Source organism: Drosophila elegans, unplaced genomic scaffold (assembly GCF_018152505.1).
Source record: "Drosophila elegans isolate 14027-0461.03 unplaced genomic scaffold, ASM1815250v1 contig_476, whole genome shotgun sequence".
NCBI lineage: Eukaryota > Metazoa > Arthropoda > Insecta > Diptera > Drosophilidae > Drosophila > Drosophila elegans.
In genome coordinates, this window is record NW_024545863.1 from 2,228,201 (window position 1) to 2,247,117 (window position 18,917).

The 18,917-nt window shown below is 40.5% G+C and overlaps 5 protein-coding genes across 11 annotated transcripts; 4 read left to right on the forward strand and 1 right to left on the reverse strand.

The window, feature by feature from the left end:
* The first annotated feature begins 4 nt into the window (after window positions 1-4).
* Window positions 5-970, forward strand: LOC108148499 (sex-regulated protein janus-A). Of its 3 annotated transcripts, none has more exons than XM_017275534.2 (4): window positions 5-58; window positions 125-286; window positions 345-469; window positions 602-970. In XM_017275534.2, the coding sequence occupies exons 2-4, from the start codon at window positions 145-147 to the stop codon at window positions 692-694; spliced, it is 360 nt and encodes a 119-aa protein (XP_017131023.1). In that variant the 5' UTR covers window positions 5-58; window positions 125-144; the 3' UTR covers window positions 695-970. The 3 variants fall into 3 exon arrangements, with proteins under 3 accessions (XP_017131023.1, XP_017131024.1, XP_017131022.1); XM_017275535.2 differs by having other exon boundaries at window positions 23-54; XM_017275533.2 differs by lacking the exon at window positions 5-58 and having other exon boundaries at window positions 97-286.
* Window positions 852-1,574, forward strand: LOC108148497 (sex-regulated protein janus-B). The gene is made up of 4 exons (XM_017275532.1): window positions 852-970; window positions 1,030-1,185; window positions 1,242-1,366; window positions 1,423-1,574. The coding sequence occupies exons 1-4, from the start codon at window positions 919-921 to the stop codon at window positions 1,510-1,512; spliced, it is 423 nt and encodes a 140-aa protein (XP_017131021.1). The 5' UTR covers window positions 852-918; the 3' UTR covers window positions 1,513-1,574.
* Window positions 1,575-1,810: 236 nt separating this feature from the next.
* LOC108148575 (sex-regulated protein janus-B) lies at window positions 1,811-2,510 on the forward strand. Its single transcript, XM_017275620.2, has 3 exons — window positions 1,811-2,136; window positions 2,192-2,316; window positions 2,373-2,510. Exons 1-3 carry the CDS (start codon window positions 1,926-1,928, stop codon window positions 2,484-2,486), a joined length of 450 nt encoding a protein of 149 aa, XP_017131109.1. The 5' UTR covers window positions 1,811-1,925; the 3' UTR covers window positions 2,487-2,510.
* Window positions 2,511-2,692: 182 nt separating this feature from the next.
* Window positions 2,693-4,262, forward strand: LOC108148843 (zinc finger protein 771). Its single transcript, XM_017276123.2, has one exon. The coding sequence runs from the start codon at window positions 2,760-2,762 to the stop codon at window positions 4,098-4,100; it is 1,341 nt and encodes a 446-aa protein (XP_017131612.1). The 5' UTR covers window positions 2,693-2,759; the 3' UTR covers window positions 4,101-4,262.
* On the reverse strand, window positions 4,226-18,500 carry LOC108148842 (axin). Of its 5 annotated transcripts, none has more exons than XM_017276119.2 (13): window positions 17,623-18,500; window positions 16,680-16,875; window positions 15,956-16,019; window positions 8,815-9,097; window positions 8,520-8,752; window positions 7,753-8,454; window positions 6,852-6,989; window positions 6,629-6,725; window positions 6,415-6,546; window positions 6,083-6,341; window positions 5,878-6,022; window positions 5,422-5,772; window positions 4,226-5,341 (listed from the first exon to the last, which is right to left on the reverse strand). In XM_017276119.2, the coding sequence occupies exons 4-13, from the start codon at window positions 8,908-8,910 to the stop codon at window positions 5,215-5,217; spliced, it is 2,280 nt and encodes a 759-aa protein (XP_017131608.1). In that variant the 5' UTR covers window positions 8,911-9,097; window positions 15,956-16,019; window positions 16,680-16,875; window positions 17,623-18,500; the 3' UTR covers window positions 4,226-5,214. The 5 variants fall into 5 exon arrangements, with proteins under 5 accessions (XP_017131608.1, XP_017131606.1, XP_017131607.1 ...); XM_017276117.2 differs by having other exon boundaries at window positions 5,422-5,790; XM_017276118.2 differs by lacking the exon at window positions 16,680-16,875 and having other exon boundaries at window positions 5,422-5,790.
* Between the last annotated feature and the right edge of the window lie 417 nt (window positions 18,501-18,917).

The window sequence follows — 18,917 nt, forward strand, 5'->3', positions numbered from 1 at the left end:
AAAATCGCTTTGGTCACACTGCCAATAAAAGCAGCATTTTTGGAAAAATTGCCGGTTGGTAAGAAACAAATTTCTATTTTTAAGTGCTTTTCCGCAATGAATCGTGTTCAATTGTTCTCCAAAGGACTTCGACTGATACACAAAATGTCCGAGGAAGCACTTGCAGGCGTGCCATCGGTGCACATCAGCCCAGAGGGCATCTTTAAATACATCCTGATCAATGTCATCGATGGCGGCGATGCCTCCAAGGCGGTGGTTCGTGGTTTTGCGGATTGCGAGTGGCACGGTAGGATGATTTATTCATTCTTTTAACTTAAATAATCTAAGGCACCTATTTATTCTAGCCGACATCTTCGAACGGGAGGAGAAGGTCTTCAAAAAGCTGGGTCTTAGGGCCGAATGCCCAGGTGGTGGTCGCATAGAACACAATCCCGACAAGAAGTACCTGAAGGTCTACGGATACTCACAGGTGGGTTTATTTCTTTTGGGAAGAAAGCTTATTAAAAATTGTCAGCTTTGGCTTATTTTATTTTGGGTCCCAGATACATATATATATTTTTATATGTTATAGACAGATTGCTAACATGATCTTGTATTTTAGGGCTTTGGAAAAGCGGATCACGCTCAGTCCAAACGAATCCTGGCTACCAAATACCCGGATTACACAATAGAAATATCCGATGATGGATATTAGCTGGCATCATACGAAGGATACACCACCTTTATTCCCTGAAAAGTAAAACTAACTATTGGATACGATCCCATGAGCCATGATTTTTATGAAAATGGCATTTCCAATTTAAAGAACACTGAAAAACAGTTGTTCAGTAGCTTTGCAACTGCTCATACTAAACCTTTTCGGATCTAAATTATTAAAATTTTATACGTATTCCACTTCTTTACCCTTTGGAAAATAAAATGAAATTGCTTAAGTCATTGAGTTTGCTTCCACGATGTGTTTCCCCGTTGCGTAAGCTATAATTGCGTACTCAAAATCGAATATTAACTAGTTTATATTCTTCAAAATAGAAAAATGTTATTCGACCGATCTTATCAATTTGGTGGGAGTTCCTAGGGTTAAGATAACGAAAGGTGAGAATCGTTATTTGTTAGTGATGATCCATACCCACGGATATACGAATTTTGGAAGGGTTATCGTCCGTGGAGCTAATGTCGACAATCATTGTAAGTTTTGGTTATAGGTGATTTTATTATGCATTTTTTACGTAACCTATTTTTAGTGGAAGTTTATGATGCAATCTTGGCGGAGTTGGAACCAGAGGGAATATGTGCAAAATTCCTTGGCGGAGGAAGGATTCTCAATGAGGAAAACAAGCAGAAAATCAAGATTTATGGAACCTCTAGAGTAAGTAGAATATAATGAGTTTTTAGAGCAGCTGACTAAAATATTTGTATCCTCAGACATTTGGTACTGCTGATCACAAAAGGACGAGAAACATATTGCAATCGTGGACCGCATACAAGGATTTTCGGATCTCCGTTAAGGGATAACGTTGCACCTTTTTTTGGAAATCTCTCTCTTTAACATTAAATTAATTTAACAAATCGGAAAATTTTCATTGTTCTTATTTAACAATCATACTGACTCCTTCCTAATAAACGGTTTAAAAATAACTTAAAAAGATAGAAAGAAAATATTATTAGTGGATATTAAAAAGTAATTTTGGTCTATACAGCTCTGATTTGATAAATTCTTGTAAGCTTGCAAGAATTGCAGTTTTTGATTTATCAAAAGTGCTCCGGTTTATATGTCAATTCCGAATATAGCATTCGGCTTGAAGGCTTTGGATAATATCAGTCTAGGTAGATCCGTGCTACTGTTCGGTCAAACATTTTCGGAATTTAACATCTAAATTTCTGGCACTGGTTTTCTTCCTAAAATTTTCTTTAAAAAATTTTCCAAAATGAAACATTTAAACCTTTTGGCTCCCATTTCGCAACTAGTGAAGCCCATTCGCAGACAAAGTATTTCGCGAGTTAATGCCCTGTTGATAAATGTTCCAAGAGTTCGGATTGCGAAAGGAAAAAACAAATACCTATTGATGGTAATCCACATGCACGGTTTAACAAGGTTTGGTAGAACCATTGTTCGGGGATCGGACTCAATGGACCACGGTTGGTTTGGCTTTTCTCTTGCAGGTTACCATTTTCTTAACTATCCTGTTTGCAGAGGAAATATTCGAAGAAACTAAAGAGGAAATGGACGAAATTGGCGTATGTACGAAGTGCCTGGGTGGAGGGTTCATCAAAAACAAAGAGGATAAAAATCTAATCAAGATCTATGGGTGTTGCAAGGTGAGAGGGTTTGGATTTCTTTAAATAGCGCTGATAATGATCGAGGCTGCCCACAGACCTTTGGAGAAGCTCCCCACGGCAGGACGAAGGACATATTGCTGTCATGGACCAAATACCAACACTTTAATATTATCTTGCCCAAAAAGAATTTGAATGCGTATCAAGAATAAATAATAAACATTAAAGAAAATAAAGCTTGATTTTTATTTATTTTATTTTAGTTTTTAATGACAGAGTTTTAGAATTAACTGAATTCTCTAGTTCTGAAACATTTGAAACAAAAAGCCAAACCAATTCAAAATCCTCTGTCAAAAGAAACGGAACTAGTTCCATAATTTCGATAACCGATTACCGCAGCAGTGCAGCCCTCGTTTCCGCTCGATCGCACGGTCACACTGGCCCGAGATATTTTGTAAATAAATTTCAGGCTAGAGTCGTCGAAAATGAATTGTTGCATTTGCCAGTTTTCTGTGCGCGTGCCCAAGAATATACACACGGAGACCGTTGGCCATCCGCCGGTGCTGATCAGCGATCTCGTCCTGCAATGCACGCGGGGCACGGACTACGTCCTCGCCGAGGAATCCTCGACGATCTGCAAGAAGTGCTGCGAGAAGCTAACCAGATACCACAAGTCCATTCAGATCGCACGGAAACTGCGCCAGGAGATCCTGGAACTCATCCACAGTCCCTACATGCCCAAGGAATTCAGGCAGTCGCCGCTGAAGGACGAGGAAGTCGTAAGGGAGAGAATAGCCAAGTTTGATGGCAATATTGAAGTGGCAGAAGACCAAGAGGATGAGGAGCAACTAGAAGATATGGACAACTCCACGGAGGCCGTCACGCTGGTGGATACATCTGCCATCGAGGTGGAGGTGCCCGAGGAGGAGCACACCTTCATCATAAAACAATCCGAGGAGGATGACGAGTACCAATCCGTGGACCTAGAGCTGGATATCGACAACGAGATCATCATTAACGAGGAAGAGGCCAACGAAGAGGACGAGGAGGAGGAGGATGTAGTGACACGTGCCAAGCATGAGCCGCAGGAAGCCGACTTCTTCAAGGAGGACACCATAAGCGACTTTGACGACCATCTAGATGGCACCATAGAATACATTATATCCGATGGCGAGGACCAGGAGCACGATCAGGACAGCTCCGGCGACTACACGGTCAACATTCAGTGCCCCAGCTGCCCGGAGAAGTTCACCAGCCGGCGCGCCTACAATGCCCACACAAAACGCGAGCACTTTCCGGGCTATGTTTGTGATCAGTGCGGCAAGACGCTGCAGTCGTATTCCGGGTTCATAGGCCACCTCCAGAACCATGAGCCTGTTAAGCAGTTCGCCTGCCCCGTCTGCCCGGAGCGGTTTAGCCGCAAGTTCCGGCTGAAGCACCACATGGCCTGGCACACCGGCGAAACGCCCTATCAGTGTGAGGTCTGCTCCAAGCGATTCGTCCACAAGGTGGCCCTGTACAAGCATAAGATGATCCATGACAACGAGACCAAGCGGCTGGAGTGCCAGGTGTGCGGCTTCAAGACCCGCACCAAGGCGCACCTGGAGCGGCACATGCGCTCCCACACGGGCGACAAGCCCTTCGCCTGTCCGGTGTGCAACAAGCGCTTCTCCCAGATGTACAACATGAAGGCCCATCTGCGGGAGCACGAGAGTCCCGGCACGAATCGCCATCGCCGCTTCCACTGCCCCAAGTGCACGCACACGTTCATCAACGAGCAGAACTACGAGTCCCACGTTCAGAGGGACGACTGCACGGCAATTTAGCCCAATATCGAATAGATATATAGTAGATAATTTCATAAGAATTAATCCCGACCAGACCGCAGCAGAGTAATCCCCATCTTCATCGTGATCACCACCCAGCTAAATGAAATCGAATCATTTGGCACTCATCATTACGTTCTATCCATGTACTTTTTTTATTAAATCTATATGCATTTTGCTCACAAATAAAATATGTTTGATATAATAAATTTATCCGTTATTTGCATATTTCTGCGGTTATTTCAGTTTTCTTAAAAAAATATGTATAGTATGTGTATGCGTTAACTTATTTAAATAAATCAATCGATCGGTGTTGTCCGTTACGGCCGATGGCCTCCAATATGATAGATATATATAGACATATACCTAACGTTGGTCACTGCTGGACTGATCGGACCAAAAAATGAAATGTGCCTAATGGTAGATCGGTAGATGCAATTGACGCAATTACAATACATTGTATAAATACATAAATGTTAAGTGTGTATGCTGTGTTATAGATTATACAAAAATAAAACAGATTATCTTTTGATTTTTGTCGAGTTGAATAGAACTTTGTTAATATCATCATATCATCATAAAATGCACATTACAAAAATATTAACAAAATTTATTGCAGGCAGTCCGTAGTTAGTATAAAGTAACAAACAAATCCCAATCGAGGTAAACCCATAAATCTTCATAATAAATTGATTTTGTGCAGTTTTCTTAATAATCTCGGCCCCCAAAACTGCGGGACTAAAACGCTTTTCGGACTCCTAATGTACGGCCGCCAAGGTGTCAACATAAAGATGCGATGCTCTGGTAGCGCCCAAATTTCGTTAGGGATATACAAAAATCAGTTTGTTGGTTGTTGTACAGAAAAATACATTGCCCCCGCAGAGAGTAGTTTGTTTGTTTGTGATGCTTACAAAAGCCGGTCGGTCGCACGTACAGCGTACATATAGCATTTGATTTATCGGAAATAGCTTCTCCAGTTTGCTAGCTCTAAGATGCGTACACTTGGTGCGTTCGTTATCGCTAATCGTACATTATACCGCGTGCATCAGTGTCGGTGCACCAAGTCACACTCACTATTTGCCTAAATACAAAATCTACGCTAAATGCTTAAATATTAATCGGATGGCTTGACAAGACCCATCGCTTTGTCTCCGAATAGGGGCAGTATGTCGGAGTCGTTAACAATCTCTTCCTGAATCACTGGACTGTCCGGGTCCTCGCAATGCGTCTTGAAGAAGAATCTGTAAGATGCAACAAGGTGTTAGTTAGTTAGATACAGGGGATTCTAATTCTAATTCTAATTCTAAAGCGTAAACACTACCTAAAGTGACCTCTTCTGGGCAGATAGTCCTTGAACTGACGCAGGGTTGGCTGAGTACCGGGTATTTTGATTCTGTACGGCACTGGCTCCTCGCAGAACGAGAACACCACGATCGTCTCCGGCGGCTTGGCCGGCAGAGGCGGTGGCGCCGCCGTGCTCTGCAACTGGAGCGGGTGCTGATGCTGGTGAGGCTGGTGAGGCAGGCTGATGCTGCCGCCACTGCTGCTGCTGCTAAAGGAGCCCAGGGGTGGTTGCGACAGGTGCTGCTGCATCGGCGGTTGGGCGTATCGACGAGAGCGCCGCGGCTCGTCTTCCAGTCTTCGTTTCGCCTCCTCCAGTTTCGAGGCCGTGCTAGAGCCAGATCGAGAGCTTTAAGTTAGCACAAGCAGAGTTTTCGGTGTGTGTTAATAAGGGGTTAGTTAGTTAGTAGATGCAACAGAAAACAAAAAAACCTACCTCGCATCTTTGTACTTGGTAACAGTGTCGGCCGAGAACATGCTTATGCCACTGTCTGTGTTCATGGAAGGCCATTTGTTAGTCAACTTCCTCGAGCAGGAACTGTGATCCGGCATGGACTTTGAGTGCTTCATGGAGTGCCCGCCTGCAAATTGATTTGGGTTTAGGACGTCCAATACCTTCCTAGGTGATCTCAGCCACTTACTTAGACTCATGGCGCCATCGCTGACCATTCCAGAGTCATGGGTGGCTGTGCGTCGGCGCGACGGAATGGGCGGGCAGGGCGACATCGTTCCCGGCGAGCGGTGCGGTGTCTGGTCCTTCCACACCCGCGACACATGCTGGTCCAGAATATCTTGGTCGTTGTCCTCGTCCAGTGCGAACTTTTCCCGTATCGCCTCGGCGAAGGCCCGGTCGCTGGCACTGGATCTCTCGTTGCTCAGCAGCGGAGCACCGGGATTTCTCTGCAATGGAAGTTTGAGCCATATTTAAGGGAAAGTTCTTCAGTCGCAACTTATACACTTATACTGATCTTACCTCGCGGGCTCTTTCCTCCAGGTCGCGCTTTCGCTTCACTTCCTCCAACTTGGGTATCAGCAGAGCCACCAGCTCGTCCTCTTTCAGCGGTCTGTGCTCGTTCGAATGTAGTCGTTGTGTGCGAGGTATCACCTGTTTTCGGGTACCATAATTATAGAAATAAATAAGTGGTATCAATGGGTATACATATATCCTTCGTCATATCTTCACTTACCTGAAAGGTGTTGGTCTCCTTGTTCGCCATCGCGCTCTGGCGAATCGCCTTGCTTTCCGTGGAGCTGTGTCTGCGTTGTATGTACGGGCGACCGTCCCTGAAACGAGGAACGATTAGTCAGTCGAGTGGTTTTTCGTAGCACGTATTTGTAGTTCCATGTCTGGAGGATCCATCTCTTGAGGGTCTCTAAGGGCGGACCACTTCCTTTGGCGCCGCTACTCACATGGAACAGCTGGAGATCGACATGGTGTCGGAGTCGGTGCGTCCGCCGGAGCTAACGCTGGCCCTCTCCGAATCTACCCGCGAATTCGGCACGTAGGAGGTGTTGGTAGTGCTTGGATTGTACACATAACCGTGGGCACTACTCGCATGCAGATCGGATTATGAACAGGACCAGGACCCGGACATATAGTTTCCATGCAATGGCGCCCAATGGTGTGTGATCGTGTTTATGTGAGTGGGGGTCAATCGTCAAGTTCCACAAACAAAAATGTTCAAACAAATAAGGAAAACGCAATGTATATAGTGTATTCATCGGGTCAGTGGTAGTGTAGCGGTAAACATATGGTGGTGTTTTGAGGTCCAATGAGTATTGTTGTGTTGGGGCATATATTCGGTATACATATATATATATATATTGTATGCAGGTGGGTTCGTGTTTTTGTTTTTGGCGTGCGTATGTACAACATATGTAAAAAATAAAAGAAACAAAGATAACAAATTAGGAGTTAATCACAGAAAATCATCATCACTAAAGAAAAACTTAAGGCAAACATAAGAGTGTGGTGGATCCAGTCTGGTGTACAAATTTCGAGGCTTTAGCATAATATAACCGCGAGTTCCAAACACTAAAGTTGCAGTCAGAATAATACTAGGCTGACTTTAACTTTGGTACTTAAAGGAAATGCTTACGTTTTTATATTTTAATCTACTTAGAAATTTACCTATTATAAAACAAAGCAAGTAATTTGTTTTTTTTAATTAATCTCAACAAAACATTTTTCAAGATATAATATAGTATTATTTTGACTGCAACTAATTAAAACTATATTCTAGCTTACATATATACCCCTAAGTTTGGTTATCTACCAAGGGTTACTGGCCACAAAAGAGAGCGTACATACCCGGGAGGTCGGATTTCCAGTCTTCTTTTCTGAGTTGCTATTAGTAGGTCCCGCGTCAGTCGGATCGGGTAGTCGGGCGCCCGCGCACTGGCGCCCATGGATCCGGAGCCGAGGGATCCGCCGCCCTCCTGCATCTGCACCTTCTCGAAGTCCTCGCAGAGCGACAGCACAGAGTCCTCGTGCAGCGTGGGCAGCGTGGAGCTGCGGGGCAGTGTGTCGGTGGCGCTGATGGAGCCGCTCGAGCTGGCCGACGTCGATGGACCGTACACACTGCCGCTGGCACTGCACGTGCCGGCTGGCGGCCCGCTCACGCTGCTCACCGGCAGGTTGATGAAGGCACCCGGCGGCACCAGCTGCTGCAGGTGCTGCTGGTGCTGCTTGGCGGTGGACACTGTGGTCGGGGGCAGGGCACAGGCGCCAACGAGACTGCTGCCACCACTGCCACTGCTCCCGGCACTGCCCGATCCCGTGGCGCCGGTGCTACTGCAGCGCTCCTGCTGGGCGGACATCTGCTGGATGTACAGGATGTACATCTCGGAGCAGAGAAACGTGGGGTAGATGTTGTCGCGGATGGTGACCTCCACATGGCGCTGCATGGGATCAAAGATGTGCGGGCTGAGCGGGATCTCGGGGTTCGTCTTGATGGCCTTGATCTGGGCGCGCAGATCATCGGAGATGGACAACTGACTCTTGCGCAGGAATCTAGCCAAGTGGCGCGATAAGTTAGCCCATTTGCAAGACAACTTCTCAAAGACTTTAAGACCCACCTGTAGATGGCCCCGATTAACTGCTTGATCTTCTCCGGATCCGTCTGCTGCTTGAGGCCCTCGCAGGCAAAGTAGAAGTTGAGGTGGTCGTTGTAGGCGGGCGCCTCCTCCTCGACGTACTTCTTGAAGAGCTCGACCCCATCGCGGTCCTCCAGCAGGTGGTTCAGGGTCCGGGCCCAGTTCAGGTAGGATGGCGGTGAATTCTTCGAGGTCTCTGCTACCCCTTCGGTCATCTAAGCGATCGAATGTCGGTTAATTTTAAGCAACATCCTTATTATCAAGGAGATTAACCCACCTTTTTAACACGGCTCTCTTCTCCGGGTACAGGTGGTCGTGGCCCACTACACTCATTATCATCATGTTTCCGGAGTCCCGATGGATGGCCACTCATGCCACTCTAAATTGGCTTCCCAGGACGAGCGATCGCTGCTAAATATTTACCTATTCCTACGCTAAAGTTACCAGTTATGATTAACGAACGTGTTCTCTGTTTTAAATCACAAACGCCCGTATTTTACAAATAGCTGGGACATGGAAGATGCGCTCGTTTGCGAATTTGGAAGGCAATTAGACAAGGCCTGCAATGAAAATAAGACAAAGGGGTTTTTTTAGGATTAACTCTTTAAATAAATGAACAAATGCTTATGACATCAATACAAACTTTGGAATAAATCTATTTAAAAAAGACGACATACTTTACACTATTTTAAGTTAAAAGTTATCACTGCCACTACCTGAAATTTAGTTTAGAAAAATTTAACAATATGAAGAAGTCATATAGCTTTCTGTGCTATCCAGTCAATTTAAATAATATGAATAACATAATCTTTGTCTATCCCAAAATAGCCTCTTCTATATTATATTACGTTTAGGCCAAGAAAACTTTTTTTATTACCAAATACTGCAAATACAAGTTTGGTTTCTAAATACAAATTAAGTATTTATTTTTAGTTTCATAGCAAGTACTGGTTTCTGGCTTTAATGGCAAAATTAACTAGAGGTCATGTTTAACAACTTAAGTTTAAAAGTTTTGGTCTTAAAGTTATAGATTTCTAAGTAAAACTAAAGGCTCAATTAAAAAAAAAAAAGTTAGAAAACTTGTTATCTATCATTCAGATAGCACACAATCCATCTACTAACTACTCTTGTGGCCCACTTTCCACTTAAGTTTGCAATTTGCGGTGCAGAAATCGAAAACGCACTCGTAATTGGAATCGTAATGGGAAATCCTCAAGGATGCGGAAGCTGAATGACCACTTAGCGGCTCCTTTTCCTTTTCCTTTGCATTTCTTATCAACGGGCATTCCATACAGGACCCATTCCATACGCAAATCGCAAACAGAAGGAGCAGGATCGAACGGCGGCCATTTTGAGGGCGCTTTTGATTGGTTGACGATATCGACCAATGCAGCAGTCGGGGCGCATGGCAAAGGCAAAGTGGAAAAAGGACAATAATCCATTATGTACAAAATTTGAACACGAAATACGCACACACTCACTCGGGCACACACCCTAATACCATCGCAATATGGTGGTGTGGGGATGGTGGCGAGGACTCTTAAATCCTCGTCCCTCTGCTATTTCTCGAGCTGTCTGACGCGTTCGAGAGCAGCCCAAAACTAGAAAGTAAGCACCGCATCGCGCTTTTGGTAAATCAAAAATATTCCCTTTTCTTCGTTGCTCCGGTTTCCCTCTGCTTTGCAATAACGAGCGGAGCAGGACTGACTGTTCAGCTCTTTTTCAGTTGAAATTAATTTCAATGCCACCGATTATATATTAAAACTCCCTTTTTTTTGTCTTAAAAAACGTGTAACATGAACTATAACTAGAGGTCACAATCTGCTTGTAAAACAAACACATCAATTATGCTTAGAATTTGGAGTTATAAGTATTGATTCAACAACTTATGATTCTTTTCGATTTTATTGGTTGATGTTGATATCAATCTTTTAATAAGCCTTCAACCTACAAGTTTTTTAATTCGTTGTCTTCTAAAGAGTATATATTATTTTATTTATTAAGTCGATTTAACCAATTGATTTAAAAAAGGGTTTAGATATAAAATATTGGGCTGTTATTAAAATAATAATTATAATCTAATGAAAAAAAAACTTCAGTTCGTTAATGTTCAATCAAATGCAATATTTTCTAAAAATATTACAGGTATATTGTTATTATTAATAATAAATTAATGTCTAGTTACTAAAACAGCTAAAAAGCATCATAAAACTAATTTCATTAGATATATTTTTGCTTTCTTTCGTATAGTCTATTCTTTATATAGTTATCTGGCCTCTAAAAACATCCATTTTGGCTGATAAAAATCGGGCAGCACTGAATAAGTTTGCCGCCAACAACAGAGCAGCGACAAATATAACAACAACGCACAAAGGACATGAGCAGAGCCTGTCAGAGAGTGAAGGACGAAGGGAAGGGTTTGCAGGGGCAGCACTTCCCTGCCAGCCATGACTTACAGACACACATACACAGCAGCCAGCGATGAAACGGGGATGAATGCTGTTGTTTGTTTTCGTTGTTTTGAGCAGGGCCAGGACAACTGGGGAACTGAACAGCCACAAAGCGATAGCGCCGCCGGAGAGCCAAGGAAATTCATCAAAACGCCATTTGCATAGCACTCCATTACGGCGAAAAGAACAAAGAGAGGCACAATTAAAACGCACGGCACCGCAAAGGAAAGCCGGCTAGAAAGGACGACTAGAGATGGCGTCGCTTTCTACGAGGAGGACATCCTCCGGCCACTTGAGGCCCATGTCTCCCCCGTGGCCAGGGAATGCACAAAGACAACGCCAAACAGCAGGGGAAATCGGCACCTCTTTGGTGCTGTAGTGCTTTAGTGCATCTTGGCATCCTTGCATCCCGCGCATCTCAGGATTAACAAGTGCCATCGCCGACATCAAAGATTCGGCTCGACCTTAATGGCATAATTGCTACTGAAAGCCCCACGGCTGCTTTCTTTCAGGTCACAAAGAAAGTTTTTAAGTCCATCACGATGGCAAAAATGGACCCGGAACATTCAGAAGAGGGAATTACCTTTGACTGTTGCGTTTTGCGAATGCAAGTGGTTATTTAAGTTTTATTTTAATCACTCAGGCTAAATTTTGAAAGGCTACAACCTTTTGAAATCCTAAAATGAAGCATAAAATCCTTCAATCAATTAGGATATTTTATGAGCTCAATGACAATGCAACTATCTCAAGAGGTAAGGTTGTACTTAGATTTATTAAAGCACAAAAAAATATTACTAAATTAATACTTTTTCTATTAAACAAGCAGTATAGAAATTGCATACAAACATTTTTAATGAATTGTGAATTTGAGCAGTAAAGAAGATATTTTTGCTTTTATAAAAGTTGCTGATCAGAATTAATATAGTTTTGTTTGTTTCTTTTTCCACCAGATTTAAATCATAAATCTCGAAACTTTCAAAGAAACGATGGGCTCAAATTAAAATGATTATGTTGTTTTAAAATCTAATTGTGGGTTTATATAATTTTTCCATTACGTTTACAGATTTATCAAGATCTTACTTTATCTAGTATCACAAACGTAGTAGTTGATTACAAGTATCATCGATTGATGAATACAAGTTCAGGACACTAAAATTATTTATTTTTGTTAACTTTGATAGTGATAATTTGATTGAACAAAAATTTAAAAAGGTAATACTACTGTTAGTCTTCATCGGCCTTATACTGGATCGACATAGTTATGGTAAAGTTTTGTTTAATAAAAAAAAAGGAAATTTAACAAATGCTTATTAGCAATTTGAGTATAACTATAAGTTTAATTTGGATAAAATAATGTAATTTTGGGATCATTTCTAAAGGCTCGTCATATGTTTTAAATTGAAACAAAGCACTAACTTATTTAACATTACCAATTGTTTGGAATTAAACAATAAGAGCTACGATGGCTTTATCCATGAGCTTATGAAGAAAATAAAGGAAACAATCAACCAATTGAGTAGTAATTTGGTGATTTCATAATGGTCACCAACGGCAGTCAGTCACAAAACTTGACAAATATGCCGCCGGTGAAACTTATATTTGTCTTTCGGGAAAGATTTTGTTTTTAAGAGAGTCTCTTTAAAAGCTATTAATATATTCTTTACTGCAAACGAATGAACCTCATATTGATGGTATTCTGAATTAATGTTCAACCCCCAAGAGAAAGATTGCCAATAACTATTTTGTTTCATTGTTGTTCAAATGCAGTTGAACGGAAATTATGAAATAATTAAATAAATCCTTATTGATTCTGTTGTGAGCGAGTATCGAAACACAACAAAAGAACAGGAGCAGACCCTCTCGAGGGCAGATGATGATGATTTTTCTATCCCTATTAGATTGCGTACGCATGGCCGGATAATTCCCCATTCTATTCAAGTTATGAGTTCTGATGATTGGCAGGTAAGTCTAGCGTAAGATGAGGGCATGCCATCATCGGCCGGAGGCTACTGCTTAGAGTTTCCCTGAGCACGGTTGCCCAGGTGCCCAAGCACTCGAGGTATTTAGTTGTTTTTCTAAAGGAATCCTAAGCCTCAGGTATGCTGCGGTAGACGAGATGACATTAAATCACCTTTGGATGCACTCACAATGCCTCGACAGGTTGCTCACTTCGGGATACGCGCGACTTTTCGGATTATTATCGCCACTAAACGTTGACAAATCTTTTGACACGAGCCACGGAGCACAAAGTATTCGGTGACAATGCCTTGACAAGCGGAAAGTCAAACTGAACGAGTCCCGAGTCCTGAATCCTCAATCCAGCGTTGACAGCGATAGCAGATTTCACCCTGCTGCCAGCCACGTATGTGCGCCCATGCCGAAGTAGGCAGAGTACATAAACCATTTCGGGGTTGCCCAGCTTTTGCTCTGCCCTGCTCCTGATACTTATAGCCATCCTCTTCCGCACCCACAGCCTCATCCACTCACAATTGTTGCATGCGGACATTCAGGATGGCGCTTACGCCGTTTATGTACGGATATCGAACTTAATTGGCGAGCACATCGAAGTTGAAAAAACACAGAGAGAAATTAAGTCTTGGTCAGTTTAGGAAATCAACTTCAATAGAAAGTATACCAGATAATGTAAATTTAACTACATATTTCAAAAAATAACATTATACTTTCGAAACCGCAAAAAATGTCCAGTGCAATGTCACAAAATTCAAGTTTCTATAGGAAATTATTGATAATAGATTTTACTTTTGACTAGACGATCTATATAACTTTTTTTTGTCCGTAAACGTATACAGGTTTGACTATATTTAACTCAACTTAAGTTTCAAGTTATTGAAATATATATATATATATATATTATTGAATTGAAATATATATATATATATATTATTGAATTGAAATATATATATATATAATAATAATATATATATATATATTATAATACAGAATGGTCCATGCTTTCTTGCTTTGAAAGAACTTTCCAAAAATCCCGAAAAATTCGGTTATAACGTGCTGACATTGAAATATATATAATTAAGTCAATTAAAAAATAAGTTTGGAAGCTATTTTTAAACCATTTGAAACCCCAAGCCGAACTTTTTTTCACTAGAAACTTAAATCGGAAACTCGATTAAAATGCACTAACAAAATAGATTGATCGACTCGAATATTATTTTTTGCGAGTGAATAACCACTGCCCCTCCAAGTTCCCGACCAGCTGTTGATGGGATTGTCCGTCAGAGGAGCAGGAGTACTAGAAGCGGCGATGGGGACGACCTCCAACATGATGATGCTTCATGTACATTGTACAACAACACACAAAGGATGTTCTTTTCAAAGTGTCCGTGGTTGCGGCGGTGCAAGCGAGACGGCAGCAGGCGAATAGGAGTCATTGTGTGCAACCAATATGCGCAGGTCCAGATTCAGTCCTCTGTCCTCGGTCCTCAAACCTCTGGACCCAGACCAAGCCCTGGCCCACTGCCAGAGTCCCAAGAGCAAAAGAAAAATCAGACGCCCGTCCTTATTGTACATAAACAGAGCAGCAGAGTTGGATTTTATTTGTATTCCCAACGCCGAGGGGTGGGGCAAGGGTTGAGCTTGAAGACCCACCTCCATGCCATATTTCATTTCCTCCCCTAAACGCAAATGTGGAAATTATTTTCGAATAAGTTGGAAAACAATAAAGGTGGTGAGGGGCGACCGGCGGCAGCCTCGTTTTTTTTCTAATGAGGTTAAGACCGCCATTGCTGCACCGAACCCGATGAACGGGCGTCTGATGCCGGTCTAGACTTGGTTGGCCTGGCAAACTGGGGGAAATATACGGACAAACATTCACTACTACTGCGAGTATTGCCGAAGGTCAATAGTGGCACTTTGTTCGCGGCAAAAGTTGCCAGCAAAGCCAGAAAAGTTCAGCACGGAAGCGCTCACTTTTCAGGTGCAAAGCCCATTGCAAGGCCAGCGGAGGATGCACTTTGGCTTTAAAAACGGATTCCCTTCTGCAGGATAAAGGAGTACTACTTACCCACAGTACACTTGATACAAACATATAGCAGGTCCTTAAATAAGGAGGTACTGCACAAATTATTTGAAGATCTTTTCAAGTTTAATGCAACCAAATTTCTTGTGGGGTACTAATTGCTTAAATAAAAATATATGCGTTATAAACATTATAGCCAATTAATTAACATCCTATTATATATTCAGGATCATTATTTCTTAAAGAAAAAAAAAGGGACAAGTAATTTAATTTTGAACATTTAAAGTTCGTTAAAATCAATAAACTGGCAACATTTTTTTAAATCGTTTTATAATTGATATATGATCAAGCAGTAATATTTTTTTGGTAACCTGATAAAATATTCCAATATATGTATATCTTCTATTATTTTCCATCGATATAAAAGGAAACCAATCGGAATTTTTAGTATATGAAAATATGTATACAATTTTGTATAGGGTTTTATAATTAAAGTCAAAAGTTTGCAACTCAGTGAAGGGGACATTTCTGACTCTATAAGGTATATCTTTGTTTGATAAGCATCACTATGATCTTGCAATGTACGACTGTCCGTTTCTAAGCAGATTAGTTTCTTAATTTATCTGGATGAATCTTAAACAAAAGCTTTCTATTGCAGGTAGTATATAAGAGGTGACGGTCTGGATAGCACGACTATATTTTGTAGCTATTATAGCACCTCCTTTTTCATCTTATACTTTTATACTTCAAAATAAAGTGATGGTGTACTCATTCAGAAATTCGATTTTAAAAGGATCAATCGACAAAATTTTGCGGAAAATTAACATATCTTCATTGTTGTTAAGGATATACGCATAAAAATGGGATAACAGTCGCAATATAAAATATTTAATTTTAAACAGTAGCTCAACAGATCGCTTAATTTGTATCTTTAACTGATGTTATAGTTAAATATAAAAAAGCTTTTTACTTACATATGTAATTTCAACATGAAAATCAAGGGAAGATATTATTAATCCAAAAAAGTTCCAGTAGTTCCTGAAAATATAAAAATTATTTTGATAAGAAATAGATTAGGGAAAATAATAATTCATTTATAGTTTGCTAAGTAAATCGAATTTTAATATTATTAATATTATATAATAAGTCTAGTTTATGTAGTTAGGATTTAACTGTTGGACTAGCAAAAGATTAAATTTAACTTAAATTAAACGGGCTATTTTGAGGAATATGGCATCAAAAAGTTAATAAAAACGTTAGTCGATTTTAAAACCTTATGAAAAAGTGATGAAAATTTGAGTCAAAATAAAACTAAAAGGAATTAATTTGGCTTGCGTAACCTTTCTGCTACCCGAATATACCCAAATTTCGTTAAATAGTTTTTTAATAGTTAACCAAATTAGAAAGCCAACACTTTAAGTTGAAAATCCAGATTACTTAAAGCTAAAAAGTGAATTTTTCTGGTTTCTTTTAAAAATGTAGTATTGTTAGCAAAATAAATATAAATGTTGTGGTGTACAATAAAACAATCAAGTGACAACAACCTCCCCCGGCACATGCCTTATTCAAAAACCCTTTGATATTGGTATTATGGGGGAGAAAAATTTTTTTCGCACGAATGGATACAATTTACGCTTAAATAAATGTAAGGAATTTTTATGTAGATGTTATGAATATTAAAGGAAATAAAACCCTTACCGATTAAACTCAAGTGAGAAGTGGCAAACGCTTGAGAATATAATAATTTAAAACGCTGTTAGTCCTTTAAGATAGTTAAATCTTTGTATGTCCGATTTGTAGAATTGTTTAACTCTTCGTTTCAGTTATTTACTCCTATTTGCTTTACTTTATATTTATGTATCTTATATTACAGTTGATGTAGTACATGCAGTACCTGGAAAAAGAACATAATATTTTTTCCGTGAATTATATTTCATATTTTAAAATGAAAAAGAATTTGGGATTACTGTTTAATATAATGACTTACACAATATATGACCAAATACTAAACGTGCTACTAACAGGTTTTATTTTCATTCAAAAACATTACTTGCCATAGATAATAAAAAACTCGTTCTAGTCTATTCTATTTTTCTAGTTTTATAATTTTCTAAATTTATCCGCTTTGCGAACATTAACGTGAGTTAAAATACGCAGTTAGGGTTTATCAATCCTATGTCAGTTAATAAAAACAAATGTTCTGCAAAAGTGCCAGAGAAAATCTTTTAAAACCATGATACTCTTCGATTAATTCTTAGATTATAACCATATAAAAGCTTTTTCATCTATGCAGGGGGCGTTTACTAATCAAATATTAATAGGGAAAACTATTAAAAATTGCTGTCGCAATAGTTTGTAACGGAAAGGTAAAATCAACTCCATAACTTCAATTTGTTTAATGACAGATAGTGATTTGAGTTATGAAAGTTGGACTGAGTGTCTGACAAATATATATATCCTTATACATGTTTTCAAAAGATGGAATTCAATGCACATATGCCAAAACGAAATGCAAATCCGACTATCATCCTCACACTGTGATATGATGGGGAAACTTGATCAAAAGCTGATCCAACAGACTATGTAGGGAAATTAAGAACATTATTATTGGTCTTTACACAGAAGAGTGAAGGTTACTGACCCTTAGATTCGTGTATCCTTGGCTTCACTCAATTGGGATGGCAGACGACTGATCCTGGCGAAATCCTGGCGGCCCTGGCTTCAATCTTCGATGGCGGTGACGATGACGAGGTGGGTTTGGACGGGAGTAATTTGATTGTAGCTTTAACGGCTGGACGCTTCGATTTCAATTTCGGTTTCGACGAGGATGATGCATTCATTTTGATTAGTGTGCTCAACGAGAGGGATGCGTAACTAACAATTAATGGAAGGACGATTTGTGTGGAGGTCAACAAACAAGCAAACGTAAACAAGAGAGTGTGGTTAACAAGGCGCAGGCACGGTGACCGGATTAAATGCTAAACAAGGCTGCAGGATCCTCACACGGGGATCGCAGCGGGACTACCCGAGGGCATTTCCCGATCAAATGGACTATATGTCTTTAGCTTCTTGGTTGTTCGCCAGGAGTCTCAATCTCCTCCTCATCCTCGTCCTCTGGCAACTCTGGTCTCTCCGGAGGGAGAAAATAGTCGAGAACCGCCGCCCTCTAAAGCATTTTCGCTGTCTCTGGGTCCTGTACTCCCGAAAATCCGTATATAATCGCCTCTTCTGTCAGTTTACAACCATTTAAACACTTTTCCGTCTGCTGCTTCTTTTATTTTGTGTATTTTGTTGCTGTTGCCTCTGCTATTGCTGCTGCTACTTTTCGATTTTCATGGACGTATCGTTGCGGATTCGTTGTACTCCTCAAATTATCCGAATCCCTAGAGCGCGGACACTTCTCGGGCTCTGTGGCACCGCTTAAATAGTGGTAAATAATAGTTTTATTGAATGGCAAAACAAAATAGTTCGACACAAATGTTAGACGGCGAGACGAACAATTACATGCTAGAGCTGTCAAACTATCGGTTGCTCTATCGATAGTATTGATGGTTGGAAGCCAGCTTGTTATTTCGATGGTTTGGAAACTATCATGATAATATCGTAAACAATTACCCGCCACTTTTATATTAATACCCTTTTAACTTTAATAAAAAAAACCATTATGCAAATTATCTAAACAAAATACAATTTTTATTTTCAAGTCTTTTTAAAAAGCTTTGAATTGTATCCATAAATTTATATTTTATCAAAAATCTTGATCGAATTATATACGAATTTTTAATTTTATTTTCCTATTTTAATAGACGAATACAAATTTTAAAAGTCGATACTATCGCTTTAAAATCATTAGGTTGCGATGATTTTAGTAACGATGGTTTGACAGCTATTGGAGCTGGCTCATACTCGAGCTGGTTCGATAACAACGTCACTGTT